This window comes from Hordeum vulgare, chromosome 5H (assembly GCF_904849725.1).
Source record: "Hordeum vulgare subsp. vulgare chromosome 5H, MorexV3_pseudomolecules_assembly, whole genome shotgun sequence".
NCBI lineage: Eukaryota > Viridiplantae > Streptophyta > Magnoliopsida > Poales > Poaceae > Hordeum > Hordeum vulgare.
The window spans coordinates 489,007,255-489,027,450 of record NC_058522.1 but is presented as its reverse complement, the minus strand read 5'-3'; the positions used below and the strand labels follow the sequence as shown (position 1 = coordinate 489,027,450).

Sequence of the window (20,196 nt, the reverse complement as noted above, 5' to 3'; positions counted from 1 at the left end):
GGTGGGCTCGACCCCTGTCAACTCTTCGCTGAGCGATTCGGCCCCTTGCGTCGGGTCTTGGGTCGTAAGTGTCGCCGACTGAATGCCGATCATCATGATGCCGGGACCCGTAGGGCCCACCCCGCGGAGGGGTGCGTGAGCGACGGCGATACCGATGAGATCCAGGGCTGTGAACCGATCTATGCGTGTTTGCATGGACGGAACTATTGCGGATCCGATTGTGTGACTGGGAGACTGCCGAATTCTGCTGTTGCGCCGTGCGCAACAGGGCTCGGATTTGTTCGATTCCCCTTCCTGCCTCTGAATCAGTCGACTGGAGGGAATCGGCAATCTGGGCAGCCGCGGCCAGGTTGAGGAGAGGTGTGCGGAACACCTCCACGTTGCTCCGCCGAGTGTGTCGGCTGGCAGAACGACGAGGCGGACGACGCGCACCGGATGCTTCGCCAACTTCACCTCGGTCAGCTTGACGAGGATCTTCATGGGAGTTGGCCATGTGTACTTCTGCTGCAGGCCCACGACCCACGTACTCGGTAGGAAGCTTAGTCGGAACCGAGTCCGAGCACTGGGAGCGTAGGGCGACTACAACAGACTCCAGAACTGCCACCTGAGAGGACGCGAACTGGCGCGCTCGGGCATGCTGCACCCAACGTTGTAGACGCGGACTGCGAGATCGCCTGCTGCGGCGCGTGACGAAGATGCAAGCCGGCAATGGAGCCGATTGTTGGAGAAGAAGAACGCCGCGAGTGCCAGCACGGAAGTGCGTGGCCCCGCAACGGGGAAGCGCCTCGACGTCGAGAGGTGCATCCCGAAGCCACGCCGAATCGTCGACGACGAAGGAGAGAGCGCCGAAGAGGATCTGGTGACCCATGCTCGAACCTCCACTGGACGACATGACGAAAGGAAGTAGTCGCAAACTCGCCGGAAGTCGCTTAGACGCCTGCCCCACGGTGGGCGCCAAGTGTCGTGGGTATAAGCCTGACAGTAGATGTGTAGGGTACGAATGAGATGGGCAGAGTCCTAGCTACGGCGAGGTTGTATGAGTTCAGGCCCCTCTACGGTGGAGGTAATAGCCCTACGTCTCAGTGCTCTTGGAGCTTGTTACCGAGTGTAATATGGAGTACAATGTTTTTCTAACCCTTTTACCAGTGGGGTGGGCGGCTTATATAGAGTGCGCTGCCCTCCACAACGGTTCTGATTCAAGGGTGGAGTAGTGCCGATTGAATGCATGCGTTACAGGTAATGTATGCTATAAATGCTAGTTGATGCACCCGGAAACGTACGGCAGTTTCCCTCCAAGGAGGTTACGACGCACCGAGTGTATCCAGTCGGTAGGTCCCGTGTCCTTCGAGTCTTAGTCTCCGACTGGATGATTCTGGGCCAGTTACCCACTGGATGATGGGGGCACCTTAATACAGTCGGGCATACTTAAGGTCCTGTCCCTTGCATGGGGTAGTCCTTGGGTAGGACCTGTAGGACAGGCCTATGACCCTACCCTAGTACTATGACCCCATCAAACCCAACAGACACTTTCAGAGGTACCCGTAGTGCACCTTTATAGTCACCCAGTTACGTTGTGACGTTTGATACACCCAAAGCACTCCTACGGTATCCGGGAGTTGCACAATCTCACGGTCGAAGGAAAAGACATTTGACATTAGAAAAGCTTTAGCATACGAACAATACGATCTAGTGCTATGCTTAGGATTGTGTCTTGTCCATCACATCATTCTCCCAATGATGTGATCCCGTTGTCAATGACATCTAATGCCCATGACCAGGAAACCATGGTCATCTATTTACTAACGAGCTAGCGAACAAGAGGCTTGCTAGGGACACATTGTGATCTATTTATTCACACATGTATTACCGTTTCCTGTTAATACAATTATAGCATGAACAATAGACGATTATCATGAACAAGGAAATATGATAATAACCATTTTATTATTGCCTCTAGGGCATATTTCCAACAGCAGGATCGTCGCGTCAAAGCGAAGGCCGCAAAACTAGAGAAGCTCAAGAATAGGTTAGCCACTGATGGCCCTGATGGTGGCAACAGGTGTGGAGGTCATGGCGATCAGCACGGCCGTGGCGGAAGCCGCAATACGGTCGGACGCAAATCGCAGACGACGCCATGGTCGGAGTCTTACAAGCCTCTGTACTACTATGCCCCCGAGCAGCTGATACTTGTGATATGCGTTGGGTTTTTCGTGAAGAGGAACTCGTAATTGCAGCACAATACGGGTAAGTATTTCCCTTAAGTAAGAAATTAAGGTTTATCAAACCAATGGGAATATCAATCCTCAACCGTCTTCATAGGTTGCACATAAAAGAGCAAACAACTTGAACCCAACGCGGGCAATTGGTTTTTTCAATCCCCTTGATCTCGTTATTTGCAAGCAAGTGAGATATGTAGATATAATCATGCTCATGACCATGCAAGAGGAAATGAATCGGCAAGTGGAACATATACTCAATTTCAAGGGCTCAATCAAAGGGAGAAAGAGTGATCAATCGGGATAGGGTATCCGGAGCAAACCTAGTGCAGAAGGATAACTTTGCTTTGAGCCCAACTTTCCGTGATGATCCATGGTTTCATCGTCATTTTCGCATACAAACACCGTTGTTTTTTAGCAATGTGGACAGAGTGGACACATACGACGACTAATTCAAGCTCACATGGGATTGTTGCGGTCAACTCTCTTGTTCTGTCAAGCAGAAGTGCACGACTGCTATGAGAATGCTTGCACTTTGTAATGCGGCAGATGTCGTTGGTGAGATAGTCATGATGGGGGAGAGCACGTGCCTGAAGACTACTCTCAAGTCTGCCCGTGTTATGGTCGAGGTGTTTGGAGCATAGTATTTGAGAGAACCAAATATGCATGACACACAGAAGTTGCTCGCTATTGCAGAGGCGAGACGGTTTCCACGAATGCTCGGATCAATTGATTGCATGCATTGGTAGTGGAAGAATTGCCCCAAGGGTTTGCGAGGAATGTATCAAGGCCATACCAAAGAGTCCACCATCATATTAGAAGCGGTGGCATCACATCACTTATGGATTTGGCATGATCCTTTAGAATGTCGGTTCTCATAATGACGTCAACGTGCTTCAACGATCTCTCATGTTCAAGAGACTTTGCAATGCGGAATTACCGCCGTGCAACTATACACTCAACTACCGAGAATATAACATGGGATACTATCTTACCGATGGCATATATCCTGAGTGGATTGCATTTGTGAAGATCATATCCGTACCACATGGCAACAAACAAAAGCACTTTGCAACAATGTAGGAAGTGTTGGAATTATGCCCTAGAGGCAATAATAAATGTGGTTATTATTATAATTCCTGTATCAAGATAATAGTTTATTATCCATGCTATAATTTTATTGAATGAAGACTCATTTACATGTGTGGATACATAGACAAAACACCGTCCCTAGCATGCCTCTAGTTGGCTAGCCAGTTGATCGATGATAGTCAGTGTCTTCTGATTATGAACAAGGTGTTGTTACTTGATAACTGGATCACGTCATTGGGAGAATCACGTGATGGACTAGACCCAAACTAATAGACGTAGCATGTTGATCGTGTCATTTTGTTGCTACTGTTTTCTGCGTGTCAAGTATTTATTCCTATGACCATGAGATCATATAACTCACTGACACCGGAGGAATGCTTTGTGTGTATCAAACGTCGCAACGTAACTGGGTGACTATAAAGATGCTCTACAGGTATCTCCGAAGGTGTTAGTTGAGTTAGTATGGATCAAGACTGGGATTTGTCACTCCGTGTGACGGAGAGGTATCTCGGGGCCCACTCGGTAATACAACATCACACACAAGCCTTGCAAGCAATGTAACTTAGTGTAAGTTGCGGGATCTTGTATTACGGAACGAGTAAAGAGACTTGCCGGTAAACGAGACTGAAATAGGTATGCGGATACTGACGATCGAATCTCAGGCAAGTAACATACCGAAGGACAAAGCGAATGACATACGGGATTATATGAATCCTTGGCACTGAGGTTCAAACGATAAGATCTTCGTAGAATATGTAGGATCCAATATGGGCATCCAGGTCCCGCTATTGGATATTGACCGAGGAGTCTCTCGGGTCATGTCTACATAGTTCTCGAACCTGCAGGGTCTGCACACTTAAGGTTCGACGTTGTTTTATGCGTATTTGAGTTATATGGTTGGTTACCGAATGTTGTTCGGAGTCCCGGATGAGATCACGGACGTCACGAGGGTTTCCGGAATGGTCCGGAAACGAAGATTGATATATAGGATGACCTCATTTGATTACCGGAAGGTTTTCGGAGTTACCGGGAATGTACCGGGAATGACGAATGGGTTCCGGGAGTTCATCGGGGGGGCAACCCACTCCGGGGAAGCCCATAGGCCTTGGGGAGACACACCAGCCCTTAGTGGGCTGGTGAGACAGCCCACAAGTGGTCTATGCGCCAAGAGAAGAAAAATCAAGAGGAAAAGAAAAAAAAAAGGGAGGAGGTGGGAAGGGAGGAGGACTCCCTCCCACCAAACCTAGTCCAACTCGGTTTGGGGGGGGGGAGAGTCCTCCCCCTTGGCTCGGCCGACCCCCTTGAGGGTCCTTGGACCCCAAGGCAAGGCCCCCTCCCTCCCACCTATATATACGGAGGTTTTAGGGCTGATTTGAGACGACTTTTCCACGGCAGCCCGACCACATACCTCCACGGTTTTTCCTCTAGATCGTGTTTCTGCGGAGCTCGGGCGGAGCCCTGCTGAGACAAGGTCGTCACCAACCACCGGAGCGCCGTCAAGCTGCCGGAGAACTCTTCTACCTCTCCGTCTCTCTTGCTGGATCAAGAAGGCCGAGATCATCGTCGAGCTGTACGTGTGCTGAACGCGGAGGTGCCGTCCGTTCGGTACTAGATCGTGGGACTGATCGTGGGATTGTTCGCGGGGCGGATCGAGGGACGTGAGGACGTTCCACTACATCAACCGCGTTCTCTAACGCTTCTGTTGTACGGTCTACAAGGGTACGTAGATCACTCATCCCCTCTCGTAGATGGACATCACCATGATAGGTCTTCGTGCGCGTAGGAAATTTTTTGTTTCCCATGCGACGTTCCCTAACAGTGGCATCATGAGCTAGGTTCATGCGTAGATGTCTTCTCGAGTAGAACACAATCGGTTTTGTGGGCGGTGATGTGCGTTTTTCTGCCCTCCTTAGTCTTTTCTTGATTCCGCGGTATTGTTGGATTGAAGCGGCTTGGACCGACATTACTCGTACGCTTACGAGAGACTGGTTTCATAGTTACGAGTAACCCCCTTTGCTCAAAGATGACTGGCAAGTGTCGGTTTCTCCAACTTTAGTTGAATCGGATTTGACCGAGGAGGTCCTTGGATGAGGTTAAATAGCAACTCATATATCTCAGTTGTGGTGTTTGCGTAAGTAAGATGCGATCCTACTAGATACTCTTGGTCACCACGTAAAACATGCAACAACAAAATTAGAGGACGTCTAACTTGTTTTTGCAGGGTATGATTGTGATGTGATATGGCCAACGATGTGATGTGATATATTGGATGTATGAGATGATCATGTTGTAATAGAAATATCGACTTGCACGTCGATGGTACGGCAACCGGCAGGAGCCATAGGGTTGTCTTTATACTAACGTTTGTGCTTGCAGATGCGTTTACTATTTTGCTAGGATGTAGCTTTAGTAGTAATAGCATAAGTAGCACGACAGCCCCGATGGCAACACGTTGATGGATGATCATGGTGTGGCGCCGGTGACAAGAAGATCATGCCGGTGCTTTGGTGATGGAGATCAAGAAGCACGTGATGATGGCCATATCATGTCACTTATGAATTGCATGTGATGTTAATCCTTTTATGCACCTTATTTTGCTTAGAACGACGGTAGCATTATGAGGTGATCTCTCACTAAAATTTCAAGACGAAATTGTGTTCTCCCCGACTGTGCACCGTTGCTACAGTTCGTCGTTTCGAGACACCACGTGATGATCGGGTGTGATAGACTCAACGTTCACATACAACGGGTGCAAAACAGTTGCGCACGCGGAACACTCGGGTTAAGCTTGACGAGCCTAGCATGTGCAGATATGGCCTCGGAACACATGAGACCGAAAGGTCGATCATGAATCATATAGTTGATATGATTAGCATAGGGATGCTTACCACTGAAACTATACTCGACTCACGTGATGATCGGACTTCGGATAGTGTAAGTGGATCATGAACCACTCAAATGACTAGAGAGATGTACTTTTTGAGTGGGAGTTTAGCATATAATTTGATTATGTTGAACTCTAATTATCTTGAACATAGTCTAAGTCCACTTTGAATATATTTGTGTTGTAGATCATGGCTCACGCGACAGTCATCCTGAATTTTAATACGTTCCTAGAGAAAGCTAAGTTGAAAGATGATGGAAGCAACTTTGTAGAATGGGCTCGTAATCTTAAGCTAATCTTACAAGCTGGGAAGAAGGATTATGTCCTTAATGCTGCGCTAGGAGATGAACCACCCGCTACGGCTGATCAGGATGTTAAGAACGCTTGGCTAGCACGTAAGGAGGACTACTCAATAGTTCAATGTGCAGTCTTGTATGGCTTAGAACCGGGACTTCAACGTCGCTTTGAGCGTCATGGAGCATTTGAGATGTTCCAGGAGTTGGAGTTTATCTTTCAGAAGAACGCCCGGATCGAGAGGTATGAGACCTCCGATAAATTCTATGCTTGCAAGATGGAGGAAAACTCGTCTGTCAGTGAACATGTGCTCAAAATGTCTGGGTACTCAAACCGTCTAGCTGAGCTGGGGATTGAACTCCCGCAAGAAGCTATCACTGACAGAATCCTTCAATCACTGCCGCCAAGCTATAAAGGCTTTGTGTTGAACTACAACATGCAAGGGATGAACAAGTCTCCCGGTGAGTTGTTTGCGTTGCTGAAAGTCGCAGAGTCTAAACTCCGTAAAGAGCATCAAGTGTTGATGGTGAGCAAGACCACTAGTTTCAAGAGAAACGGCAAAGGCAAGAAGGGCAATTCGAAGAAGAGCGGCAAGCCTGTTGCCAATCCGCCGAAGAAACCCAAGGCTGGACCTAAGCCTGAAACAGAGTGCTTCTATTGCAAGGGTATGGGTCACTGGAAGCGCAATTGCCCCAAGTATCTGGCAGATAAGAAGGCGGGCAAAGAAAAATCAGGTATATTCGATATACATGTTATTGATGTGTACTTAACCGGCTCTCGTAGTAGTGCCTGGGTATTCGATACCGGTTCTGTTGCTCACATTTGCAACTCGAAGCAGGAACTGCGGAATAGACGAAGGCTGGCAAAAGACGAAGTGACGATGCGCGTAGGAAATGGTTCCAAGGTTGATGCAATCGCCGTCGGCACAGTGTCACTTCAGCTACCATCGCGATTAGTGATGAACTTAAATCGTTGTTATTTAGTGCCTGCGTTGAGCATGAACATTATATCTGGATCTTGTTTATTGCGAGACGGTTACTCTTTTAAGTCTGAGAATAATGGTTGTTCTATTTCTATGAGTAACATCTTTTATGGTCATGCACCGAATGTGAGAGGATTGTTCATGTTGAATCTTGATAGCGATACGCATATACATAACATTGAGACCAAAAGAGTTAGAGTAAACGATGATAGCGCCATATTTTTGTGGCACTGCCGCTTGGGTCATATTGGTGTAAAGCGCATGAAGAAACTCCATGCTGATGGACTTTTGGAGTCACTTGACTTTGATTCACTTGACACGTGCGAACCATGCCTCATGGGCAAGATGACTAAGACTCCGTTCTCCGGAACAATGGAGCGTGCAAGTGACTTGTTGGAAATCATACATACCGATGTGTGTGGTCCAATGGGCGTAGAGGCACGCGGCGGATATCGTTATTTTCTCACCTTCACTAACGATTTAAGTAGATATGGTTATGTCTACTTGATGAAGCACAAGTCTGAAACATTTGAAAGGTTCAAGCAATTTCAGAGTGAAGTGGAAAATCATCGTAACAAGAAGATCAAGTTCCTACGGTCTGATCGTGGGGGTGAATATCTGAGTTTCGAGTTTGGTGCTCACTTAAGACAATGTGGAATTGTTTCGCAGTTAACACCGCCTGGAACACCACAGCGTAATGGTGTGTCCGAACGTCGTAATCGTACTTTGTTAGAGATGGTGCGATCTATGATGTCTCTTACTGATTTGCCGTTATCATTTTGGGGTTATGCATTAGAAACAGCTGCATTCACTTTAAATAGGGCACCATCAAAATCCGTTGAGACGACACCATACGAACTGTGGTATGGCAAAAGGCCAAAGTTGTCGTTTCTTAAAGTTTGGGGATGTGATGCTTATGTCAAAAAGCTTCAGCCTGAAAAGCTGGAACCCAAAGCGGAAAAGTGCGTCTTCATAGGTTACCCAAAAGAGACAGTTGGGTACACCTTCTATCTCAAATCCAAGGGCAAAGTGTTTGTTGCTAAAAACGGAGCTTTTCTCGAGAAGGAGTTTCTCTCGAGAGAATTGAGTGGGAGGAAGATAGAACTTGACGAGGTTGTCGAACCTCTCATCCCTCTGGATGGTGGCGCAGGGCAAGGGGAAACCTCTGTCATTGCGACGCCGGTTGAGGAGGAAGTTAATGATGATGATCATGAAACTCCAGTTCAAGTTTCTGTTGAACCACGCAGGTCGACGAGATCACGCGCTGCTCCAGAGTGGTACGGTAATCCCGTCTTATCAATCATGTTGTTAGACAACAATGAACCTGCAAATTATGAAGAAGCAATGGTGGGCCCAGATTCCAACAAATGGCTAGAAGCCATGAAATCCGAGATAGGATCCATGTATGAGAACAAAGTGTGGACTTTGGAGATACTACCTGAGGGCCGCAAGGCTATTCAGAACAAATGGATCTTTAAGAAGAAGACGGACGCTGACGGTAATGTGACCGTTTATAAAGCTCGACTTGTGGCAAAGGGTTTTTCACAAGTTCCAGGAGTTGACTACGATGAGACTTTCTCACCCGTAGCGATGCTTAAGTCCGTCAGAATCATGTTAGCAATAGCTGCATTTTTCGATTATGAAATCTGGCAGATGGATGTCAAAACGGCGTTCCTTCAACGGTTTCCTTAAGGAAGAGTTGTATATGATGCAACCCGAAGGTTTTGTCTATCCTAAAAATGCTGACAAGGTGTGCAAGCTCCAGCGATCCATTTATGGACTGGTGCAAGCATCTCGGAGTTGGAACAAACGCTTTGATGAGGTGATCAAAGCATTTGGGTTTATACAAGTGGTTGGAGAATCTTGTATTTACAAGAAAGTGAGTGGGAGCTCTGTGGCGTTTCTAATATTATATGTGGATGACATATTGCTGATTGGAAACAACGTAGAGCTTTTGGAGAGCATAAAAGGTTACTTGAATAAAAGTTTCTCTATGAAGGACCTAGGAGAAGCTGCTTACATTCTAGGCATTAAGATCTATAGGGATAGATCAAAACGCCTGATAGGACTTTCACAAAGCACATACCTTGATAAAGTTTTGAAGAGGTTCAAAATGGAACAGTCCAAGAAAGGGTTCTTGCCAGTTTTACAAGGTACGAGATTGAGTAAGACTCAGTGCCCAGCAACTGATGAAGATAGAGAGCATATGCGCTCCGTCCCCTATGCTTCAGCCATAGGTTCTATCATGTATGCGATGCTGTGCACTAGACCGGATGTTACCCTGGCCATAAGTATGGCAAGTAGGTTCCAGAGTAATCCAGGAGTGGATCACTGGACAGCGGTCAAGAATATCCTGAAGTACCTGAAAAGGACTAAGGAGATGTTTCTCGTGTATGGAGGTGACGAAGAGCTCGCCGTAAAAGGTTACGTCGATGCAAGCTTTGACACAGATCCGGACGACTCTAAGTCGCAAACCGGATACGTATTTATTCTTAATGGGGGTGCAGTAAGCTGGTGCAGTTCCAAGCAGAGCGTCGTAGCAGATTCTACATGTGAAGCGGAGTACATGGCTGCCTCGGAGGCGGCTAAGGAGGGTGTCTGGATGAAGCAGTTCATGACGGATCTTGGAGTGGTGCCAAGCGCACTGAATCCAATAACCTTGTTCTGTGACAACACCGGTGCCATTGCCTTAGCAAAGGAACCACGGTTTCACAAGAAAACCAGACACATCAAACGACGCTTCAACCTCATCCGCGATTACGTCGAGGAAGAGGACGTAAATATATGCAAAGTGCACACGGATCTGAATGTAGCAGACCCGCCGACTAAACCTCTTCCACGGCCAAAACATGATCGACACCAGAACTGTATGGGTGTTAGATTTATTACAATGTAATTCGCATGGTGATGTGAGGGTTGGATTATTGACTCTAGTGCAAGTGGGAGACTGTTGAAATTATGCCCTAGAGGCAATAATAAATGTGGTTATTATTATAAATCCTGTATCAAGATAATAGTTTATTATCCATGCTATAATTGTATTGAATGAAGACTCATTTACATGTGTGGATACATAGACAAAACACCGTCCCTAGCATGCCTCTAGTTGGCTAGCCAGTTGATCGATGATAGTCAGTGTCTTCTGATTATGAACAAGGTGTTGTTACTTGATAACTGGATCACGTCATTGGGAGAATCACGTGATGGACTAGACCCAAACTAATAGACGTAGCATGTTGATCGTGTCATTTTGTTGCTACTGTTTTCTGCGTGTCAAGTATTTATTCCTATGACCATGAGATCATATAACTCACTGACACCGGAGGAATGCTTTGTGTGTATCAAACGTCGCAACGTAACTGGGTGACTATAAAGATGCTCTACAGGTATCTCCGAAGGTGTTAGTTGAGTTAGTATGGATCAAGACTGGGATTTGTCACTCCGTGTGACGGAGAGGTATCTCGGGGCCCACTCGGTAATACAACATCACACACAAGCCTTGCAAGCAATGTAACTTAGTGTAAGTTGCGGGATCTTGTATTACGGAACGAGTAAAGAGACTTGCCGGTAAACGAGACTGAAATAGGTATGCGGATACTGACGATCGAATCTCAGGCAAGTAACATACCGAAGGACAAAGGGAATGACATACGGGATTATACGAATCCTTGGCACTGAGGTTCAAACGATAAGATCTTCGTAGAATATGTAGGATCCAATATGGGCATCCAGGTCCCGCTATTGGATATTGACCGAGGAGTCTCTCGGGTCATGTCTACATAGTTCTCGAACCCGCAGGGTCTGCGCACTTAAGGTTCGACGTCGTTTTATGCGTATTTGAGTTATATGGTTGGTTACCGAATGTTGTTCGGAGTCCCGGATGAGATCACGGACGTCACGAGGGTTTCCGGAATGGTCCGGAAACGAAGATTGATATATAGGATGACCTCATTTGATTACCGGAAGGTTTTCGGAGTTACCGGGAATGTACCGGGAATGACGAATGGGTTCCGGGAGTTCACCGGGGGGGCAACCCACCCCGGGGAAGCCCATAGGCCTTGGGGGAGACACACCAGCCCTTAGTGGGCTGGTGGGACAGCCCACAAGTGGTCTATGCGCCAAGATAAGAAAAATCAAGAGGAAAAGAAAAAAAAAGGGAGGAGGTGGGAAGGGAGGAGGACTCCCTCCCACCAAACCTAGTCCAACTCGGTTTGGGGGGGGGAGAGTCCTCCCCCTTGGCTCGGCCGACCCCCTTGAGGGTCCTTGGACCCCAAGGCAAGGCCCCCTCCCTCCCACCTATATATACGGAGGTTTTAGGGCTGATTTGAGACGACTTTTCCACGGCAGCCCGACCACATACCTCCACGGTTTTTCCTCTAGATCGCGTTTCTGCGGAGCTCGGGCGGAGCCCTGCTGAGACAAGGTCATCACCAACCTCCGGAGCGCCGTCATGCTGTCGGCGAACTCTTCTACCTCTCCGTCTCTCTTGCTGGATCAAGAAGGCCGAGATCATCGTCGAGCTGTACGTGTGCTGAACGCGGAGGTGCCGTCCGTTCGGTACTAGATCGTGGGACTGATCGCGGGATTGTTCGCGGGGCGGATCGAGGGACGTGAGGACGTTCCACTACATCAACCGCGTTCTCTAACGCTTCTACTGTACGGTCTACAAGGGTACGTAGATCACTCATCCCCTCTCGTAGATGGACATCACCATGATAGGTCTTCGTGCGCGTAGGAAAATTTTTGTTTCCCATGCGACGTTCCCCAAGAGGAAGCACCTAGGACGGATGCGGAGAAGGCATTCAACGTGTTGTAAGCTCGCTCGGGAATTGTTTGTGGCGCTGCAATGATGTGGGAATCAAAAAAAATGTGACAACTGATGATGTATTGTGTTATTTTGCACAATATAATCGTCGAGGATGAGGGTGATGGTGTAGCCCAAATCAATGATTTTGACGCACCTCGAGAACAAGTTGAAATCCCGGAAGATCAAATGCTCCCGGATGAACAGAAATGGACGCTCTGGTCCGCTGCTCTCGTCCGCCCATGTGCTGGATGGTCCCACAAAACAGAGACACATGACGCTTCCTTCCCGACCCATGCGACGAGAGACAAGACGCCACCACTCCGTCGAGGACACCGACTGAGTGCTCCGCTGCATGCCACCGACCCAGGGATCCGTCGAACGGGCGGGCAAGCAGCATGGTGCATGCGCTGGTGCAAGAGGGCGGCGAGGCTCGCAAGCATGAGGGGGCTGGCGAGCACGCAACGCCCGGTGTGGGCGGCACGAGCAGCAACACGGCACGGGGAAGACACGAGCACCAGTGGCGCGATGCAGCGTGAGCGGGCGTCGGGCACGAGCGGGCACGCACGGCGCGGGGCGCACGAGCAGCGGGTCGGGCACGCATGGGACACGCTCGCAGCAGCTCCGTGCGGGGCAAGTCATGGGGCCAACAGGCGCGACGCGTGGCGGGATGTGTGTGCCGTCGCGGGGCGGGATGCGTGGGCCGACACGGGGCGGGATGCGTGGGTCAGTGCGATGGAGGGCGGAACGGGGCATGCATGGCGCGAGGCGCGCATGCAGCACCAAGCGGGCGGTCGACGCGATGCACGTCACGCGTGAGCAGGACCGAGCGTGTGCGGGGCAGTCGCTAGCAGCACTGCACAAGGCAGCCACCTGCAACAGTGGCTCGCTAAGCACGCGCGTCGTTGGGTGGGGCACGCAGGAGCAGCGCGCGTGGCGGGCAGCGCGAGCAGGTAGCGGCAAGCGTGAGCGGGCGGTTGACGTGTGCATGCACGACACGAGGCGGGATGTGTGTGCCGTCGCGGGGCGGGATGCGTGGGCCGACACGGGGCGGGATGTGTGGGTCGGCGCGACGGAGGGCAGTACGGGGCATGCATGGCGCGGGGCGCGCACGCAGCAACAAGCGGGCGGGCGGCGCGATGCACGACACGCGTGAGCAGGAGCGAGCTCGTGAGGGCGGCCGCTAGCAGCACCGCATGGGGCAGACGCTAGCAGCAGTGGCGCGCTAGGCACGCGCGTCGTTGGGTGGGGCACGCAGGAACAACGTGTCTTGTGGGCGGCGCGAGCAGGCAGCGGCAATCGTGGTCGGGCGGCTGACGCGTGCACACACGGCACGGGGCGCCCACGCAGCAGCAACGAGCGGGCGGCTGGTGTGGCGCATGGCTGGCGAGCAGCAACACCGGACAAGCGCGTGCACGCAACGGCAAGCAGGTAAGCGCGGCATGAGGCGCCCAGGAAGCACTAGCGAGCGGGTGGCTGGAGCTGAGGCATGACCCGACATCGAACACGTTCGAGACGGAGGAGCTCGGGGCAGGGCACGTTTGTTTGGGGTCAAATGATCTCGTGCGCGTTGGGCGCACATGCGTCTAACAACCGTTAGCCCACCCCCTCCCCCCACATCCGGCGAAATCCACCCGAAACAAATAAAAACGGACGTTCGGATGGGGTCGCACGTTAGAGTTTGCCTAAGGAGGATGTGAGGGGCCGCGTCTAGTAAGTCCGTCACATAGGACTCGACCACGTCCTGGATCACATTTTCTCTTTCTTTATTTATTTATTTATTTTCCCCCTCTTTTCAACAATCACGTGCAAGTGACCGAACGTACGAAAAACAAAATAAAAAGTGTGGACGTAGAGACGGACAGATAGGAAACACGGTCGTTCAGTTATCAGGCACGTCCACGAGTCAAGAGGAAGGCTAGATGGATGACATGCCATCGTGTCGGTAGTAGGACATACCTGGTTCGCGATGCCCATTCAGATTATGTAATCAGCCAGTAATGATGGTGCGGAAGTAACACACGGGCGCGACAGGACGGCTGCAGGTCGCCGGCGAACCCCAGCCAGAAAAGAAAACGGTGCCCGATGCATGCGTCAAACGAGGGGCCACGCCCCAGCTGGCTAGCCCGCGCCCGCTGCAGGCCACAGCGAGCGAGCGTACTGAAAATTGTGAGCCTTCCATACCGGCCGTCCCCCCCTCCCCTCTCTTTGTCAAACATCGCCGGTTCTTCGCTTCAACCCCACACACCGGAGGAGCGCAGCGCGCACCGCACCGGGCACAGCCGTGGCTCCGTGCCGCGTCGCTCCTCGGGTTCTCGGTATAAATACGCGCGCTTCCAGCCACGGCCCACGGGAGGAGGTTCCACTCCGTTCTGCTTAGCTTAGCTACGTAGCCCCACTCGCTCGCCGGCCCCAGCCTCTTCCCTTCTTCTTCTCTTCTTCTCTAGCCCATTCTGTCTCCCCTGTCTCTGCCGTGCTGAACCAGATGGAGGTAAGTGCCGGCCGGGCCATCCATACCAGCAAAAACTTCGCCAAGAATGGGGGTGGTGGTCTGATCAGTAGGGTCATTACCATGAACTACACTTGTGGTTGGTTTCTTATCTCTCGCTCTTTGCAGAAGGCGAGGAGGAGGCGTCGCGTGCCGGCGTTCGGGGAGTGGAACTACAACTACCACCACGACGCTCCGGAGGCGGCGGCCGCGTGGTACGCCACGCCGGAGCCGGAGGCCTGCAGCGACGTGTGGTTCAGGTACTCGCCTCCCCCGCGCAAACCCACGCCCACACCCAACACGAAGCTTCCCAGGCGGCGGCGGCCGGAGGGCGACGTGTCCCGGGAGCGCGCCGGGGCGTCCTCGGACGCAGCCGTCATGGCCAAGAGCGGCGCCAGCAGGTACCAGGTGCGGCACGTCGACGAGGACCTGTACAAGGCGCCGCCGCCGGAGCCCGCCTCCCACCGGCGGCCAAGGAAGGTACGTAGTTAGCACGTGTACACGGCCCCCGGAAAAGAATGTCTGGTTACTGCCGGAATTGGTTTCTTTTTAGTTTTCGTCGCGATTGTTGGAGCTGACCGCTCTTTGTTTGGACGCATGCAGAGGTGGAGCCTGTGGATGGGATGCCTGGGCCTCAACTCATGCGTCGCCTCATGAACCCCGAATCTTGTCGCGCCGATGGATGGATGGGATGCTGCCTGCGTCCTGCGTGCGTGTTCATCACCAGTGCCTACCTGCCCTTTCTCTGGGACACACTACCATACTTCTGTCCAGTCCTCTCTCTCCGAGTGTTTTGTGCGTATGCCTTGGCTTGTGGCAAGATGGTTACTAGTAAAACTAGCTGGCTGCTAGTAACATTTCGGGTTTCTATTCTCTTGTGTAATGCTGGTAAAGATATCCAGGTATATCTAGTAACATTTCGTGCTTCTACTCTTCTTTTGTGTAATGTGGGTAAGATTGATTAACATATTGAGTGCAACATCTTGTCATGCGCTTAGCAAGCACGTTGGTATACAATTTTTTTATGCTAGTACGTACTATTTGTCAACCTGAAAAGAAATCACTTTTGGACCAATTTATATGTGCAAACGAGATTGTGATCAGAGATTCAGAAAGATGGCAATAGATACACGAGCACGCACAAGCCCGCACGCTCGTCCGGTTGCTGCATGGGCATGAGGAGCAGTGGGCTGTGGGCCCGTGAATCTGGTACCCGCATTGATTCCTGCGGTTGGATAATACTTGTCGTTGTGAACTGGTTTCGTCGCGCGTGCCTACCATTTTTGTTTCAGCTCGACTCGATCGCCGTACCGCAGCAACGGTACACATACATAAGTTTACATAGGTTTTACAAAAGAGGTGGATTTTGATTAGAGATTAAGGGAAATGAAGGCCCCACCCCTTTAAAAATCAAGGAGAGAGTGGTTAATTAGAAAGAAAGATTTATAATCAACGTGTAACCTTATGTAACTCTTTGTATGTCTAATATTTTTACCCGTACCGTCCCACCACCAATACTTCAAATATCTGTGTATCGTCGTTTAATACTTCGTCGATATGCCAGATACGTCTTTAATACGGGTATCCTGAACTATCGCTTTTTTAATTTAAAAATGAAAGAAAAAATGACAATAAGGTTATCCTCGAAGTATCGTCGTTCAGTATTATTCATGTCTTAATGCAGCATTGATCTGTTCATATAAGTAGTGAACGTATCTGTATTAATGTAGTATTTGGATAAAAGTGTTTTCTAAAAATGTTGTTTGTTGAATAAAATTATTTGTTGTTGTTATTGCTTTGCTGCTTGTTGGTTTTTATAGCGTAAAATTACTTGTTGATTTTGCTGCTGCCTCCGGTTGCTATTAACGCGGTATTTTGATTTTATCTCGTATATTTTATTGCACTAATTTTTATGATATATCATTTTATCGTTATGTATATATGCTTGTTGTATCGTTGTGTTGTTGTTTTTAAAAATTACCGTATTCCATATCGTCGTATCCATATCGCCGTATCAGTGTCAGCGTATCGGTGCTTCATCGCACACATGCACTGTCGCAGCCACATTGAGATGAGTGTGGTCAATTGACCACACAAGTTTTTGACAAATCCTTTATACACAAGTAGAAATCGTGTATTTTTTTAATAAATTTTGTAAAATCACATATATTTGACATCATAGATTTGAAATGACATCATAGACTTATGATCCTGGCACCGCCACTGGTCGCAGCCTCGTGGCAGGGTAGAAAAAATGGTTACGCGTTTGCAGCGGTGGTAACTTGGACCTACTGCCCCAGTCACAGTCAGTAGGTCTAGCTAGGTGTGCATGCAATGCAACGACACCTCTTTGGTCGCTAGGGCCGGAGAGCATGCGGCCCGGAGAAACGAGTAGTGGGATTTCCCTTCTTGTAGGGTGGCCAAATTTTGGATCAAACGGAGCATTGGCTTTACGGGGAATGTTGTAGCCAGCCATCCGGGTTTCATGCGTGTCTTATCAGATAGGCATTCCCAGAACACACTGTCCCCGCTTGAATGCTGCTTCCAACTGCTCTTCTGAACCATCGGTGCTCTGTTCACCACTTCACCCTTCTTCCACATGACCTCTCCTTTATCATCAGGGAAGGTTGCAGTCGTTACTTTTTTTCTTTTATCCACTCTCTAGTACCCAGATGAAATGGTCGATTTGTAGATTTCTTTGCTAAGTGGCATCTATTATACTTAGAGCATCTGAGACTACAAACACCAAAATTCGCCGCCAAACGTCCGGGCAATGAACAGAGAGCACACAAAAAATGTCAGCTGCAACCATAAACAAATTTGATATCTCAAATCGATACTAGCCATGCAAACCAAAAAATATGCGTACTACATACATATCTATACTACTCATCTTCCAATATATCGATGATCTCCGTGTCGGGCGGCGGATAGATGGGCAACTCTGGCAACTCCACCGCGCCGCCTCGTCATCATCCGAACCCGAGGCGAAGAGCTTGTCGACTTCCTCCTTTGCTGCCGGGCGAAGCGTCGGTTGGCCTCCGCATATGCCTTGTCCTGGATGGGTTTGTGGGATGGCGAACTGCTTCGCCATCTTCTTCGCATGTGTGCCCTCGTAATCCGTCATGACCTCCTTCGCGGTGAAACCCACGACCGACTTTGGCTCCGTCGGCTTCTTCTCCTTCTCGGTTGTGACGAATCAGAAGGAAGGCTGGCAATCAAGCAAGCAACCCGTCTCACCCGGATCTCCTCGAGCAGCTTCAACCTCCACTTTGGAGTGATCATGGCGTAGGTGGCGATTTGGCGCATCAAGCATCGCAAGCGGCTGAAGGAAGTGGAAGTCCCGACGACGAAGAGGAGAAAGAGGAAGAAATGGGCCAGACTAGGATTGGGTTGCCATCGTCCAGCTTAAATAACCGGCTTCCTCCCTCAGTCAACACGCTGGAGCAGCATAACGCGGCGCAGAGCGAAGAAGGCGTCCGTCGAACAACGGTCTCTTCGTGTCCCACATAGGTCGTAACCGTCAATCTGACGTGATGGGCGTCTGCGGACGCGTCCGGGCCTCCTCATATCCGTCCTAGATATGGGCCGGATATGACCAGTGTCGGTCGGTCCGGAATTTGTGCCTGCTTTGGGGAGGCCGGTTAGGTGTCCAAAAAAGTTCGGGCACTCATAGGATAGGTCGTCCGGATGTTTGGGACGGGTTTACAGGGTCCGATTGTAGATGTTCTTAGAGCCTTCTTGATTTACAGTATTATAAGAACCCAATAATATAAGAAATACGAAAATGAAATATCATGCTCATTGGAATTCGAAGGGGCTGCCTTTTTATTATTGCATCAAAGAAAAACAATTGATGTTTTCTAACAAAATGCGAGCATGAGCGTTAGTTTGGAGTATAGACTTTAAGCCTGATGCACTTGGTTAACTCTAGTGCCCTTAGTTTCATCCCAAGGACCCTTATCATGTGAGTACGTGCATTTGGCTTCAACCCAAGGACCTTCACCATCTGAATTACGGTGACCTAATGCACTTGGTTTCAACCCAAGGACCTTAACCATCTAAGCCATGCTCACCTAGTGCACTTGATTTCAACCCAAGGATCCTTACCATCTGAGCTACGTTTGTTTGGCTTCAATCGAACGACCCTAACCATCCGAGTTACGTTTACCTTGTGCACTTCGCTTCAACCCAAGGACTAACCATGTGAGATATGCTTACCTAGTGCACTTGATTTCAATCCAAGGACCTTACCATCTGAGCTATGCTCACCTAGTGCACTTGGTTTCAACCCAAGGACCCTCACCTCCTGCACTTGGTTTGTGTACTTGGCTTAGTTTGATACCTTTATATAGTTCAAAAGGTTCTGTAAGAAGTAATATCATATATACCATATGTGGACATAACTCGATTTTCTTTGTGCAAATTTTGTTATCGATATCGACACTTGGCCAGGTATATAAAGCACAACTTACCTTAGGCTGAATTTAGTGACGATTTTGTTTCTGGGCCTATGCCAGGAATTTTGATTCTCAAATCTATGATGTGTTAGATATCAATATTATCTTCCCCGGAAAAAAAGGTACCAATAATATTTATGTCATGGTACTAATTTTAAAGTTTTCATGAGATTTTTTGGATTAGTGCTATCAGGCGTGTGCCAATGTATCATTTGTTAGCACGTTATTATAGGAGCATTAATAACTTAAGAAAATACTCCCTCCGTCACGGTATAGAAGGCACGCTTGAAAATCTCTCGGATCAAGGTAGTCATCGATTGATTGTGAGATATAGCAGGTGTATATGCTAATGCGCCTAATCAACAGAGAAAATAATAGTAGTAATGCATGAGCAGCAAATTGGGAGGACGCATGCATGACTAGTACTAGTATTAATTAATAAGAGTAATTGCTTTCGCGCCTTAAACCTTGTCTATTTTAAAAACACATGCAAGTTTAACTGTGTCTTCTAAACCGTGACGGTGGAGTACTAGCCTAATGCATTGTTTCTTTAGGTTCCTTTCAAATTTATGATTTGGTGTTCATGCATAGACGTGATAGGGCTATTAACCATTTTTTATTTATGATGACGTGCAAATGTTGTATTAGATACAACCCTACTCTCTGTCATCATTCACTAATGTGACATAGCAGAAAAACATTCATGAACCCATGCTAAGAAACCTTCATTAACAGAGGCCTCAGTATTGACTTTTAACAATTTGGAGAGGTATTAATATGGTTTTTATTGCACTAAGCTAGTACCGTACGTGATGATTAATAAACGATCGGGTCAGAATATTCCTGTTCACGCCCAGCCTATGCAAATCCCCTGTCTAGAGACCTAAAGTAGACCGGCACATTATGGTATTTATGGTGGCATTTACGGCGCTCTGTAGATATGCATGCAAGCATCACGCTTACCCAGAGAGAGCCA

General features: G+C 49.0%; 1 protein-coding gene across 2 annotated transcripts; it reads left to right on the top strand.

The window, feature by feature from the left end:
• The first annotated feature begins 14,465 nt into the window (after positions 1-14,465).
• LOC123396120 lies at positions 14,466-15,739 on the top strand. 2 transcript variants are annotated; one of them, XM_045091168.1, is made up of 3 exons: positions 14,466-14,763; positions 14,893-15,240; positions 15,364-15,739. In XM_045091168.1, exons 1-3 carry the CDS (start codon positions 14,758-14,760, stop codon positions 15,415-15,417), a joined length of 408 nt encoding a protein of 135 aa, XP_044947103.1. In that variant the 5' UTR covers positions 14,466-14,757; the 3' UTR covers positions 15,418-15,739. The 2 variants fall into 2 exon arrangements, with proteins under 2 accessions (XP_044947103.1, XP_044947102.1); XM_045091167.1 differs by having other exon boundaries at positions 14,468-14,763; positions 14,890-15,240.
• Positions 15,740-20,196: the final 4,457 nt, after the last annotated feature.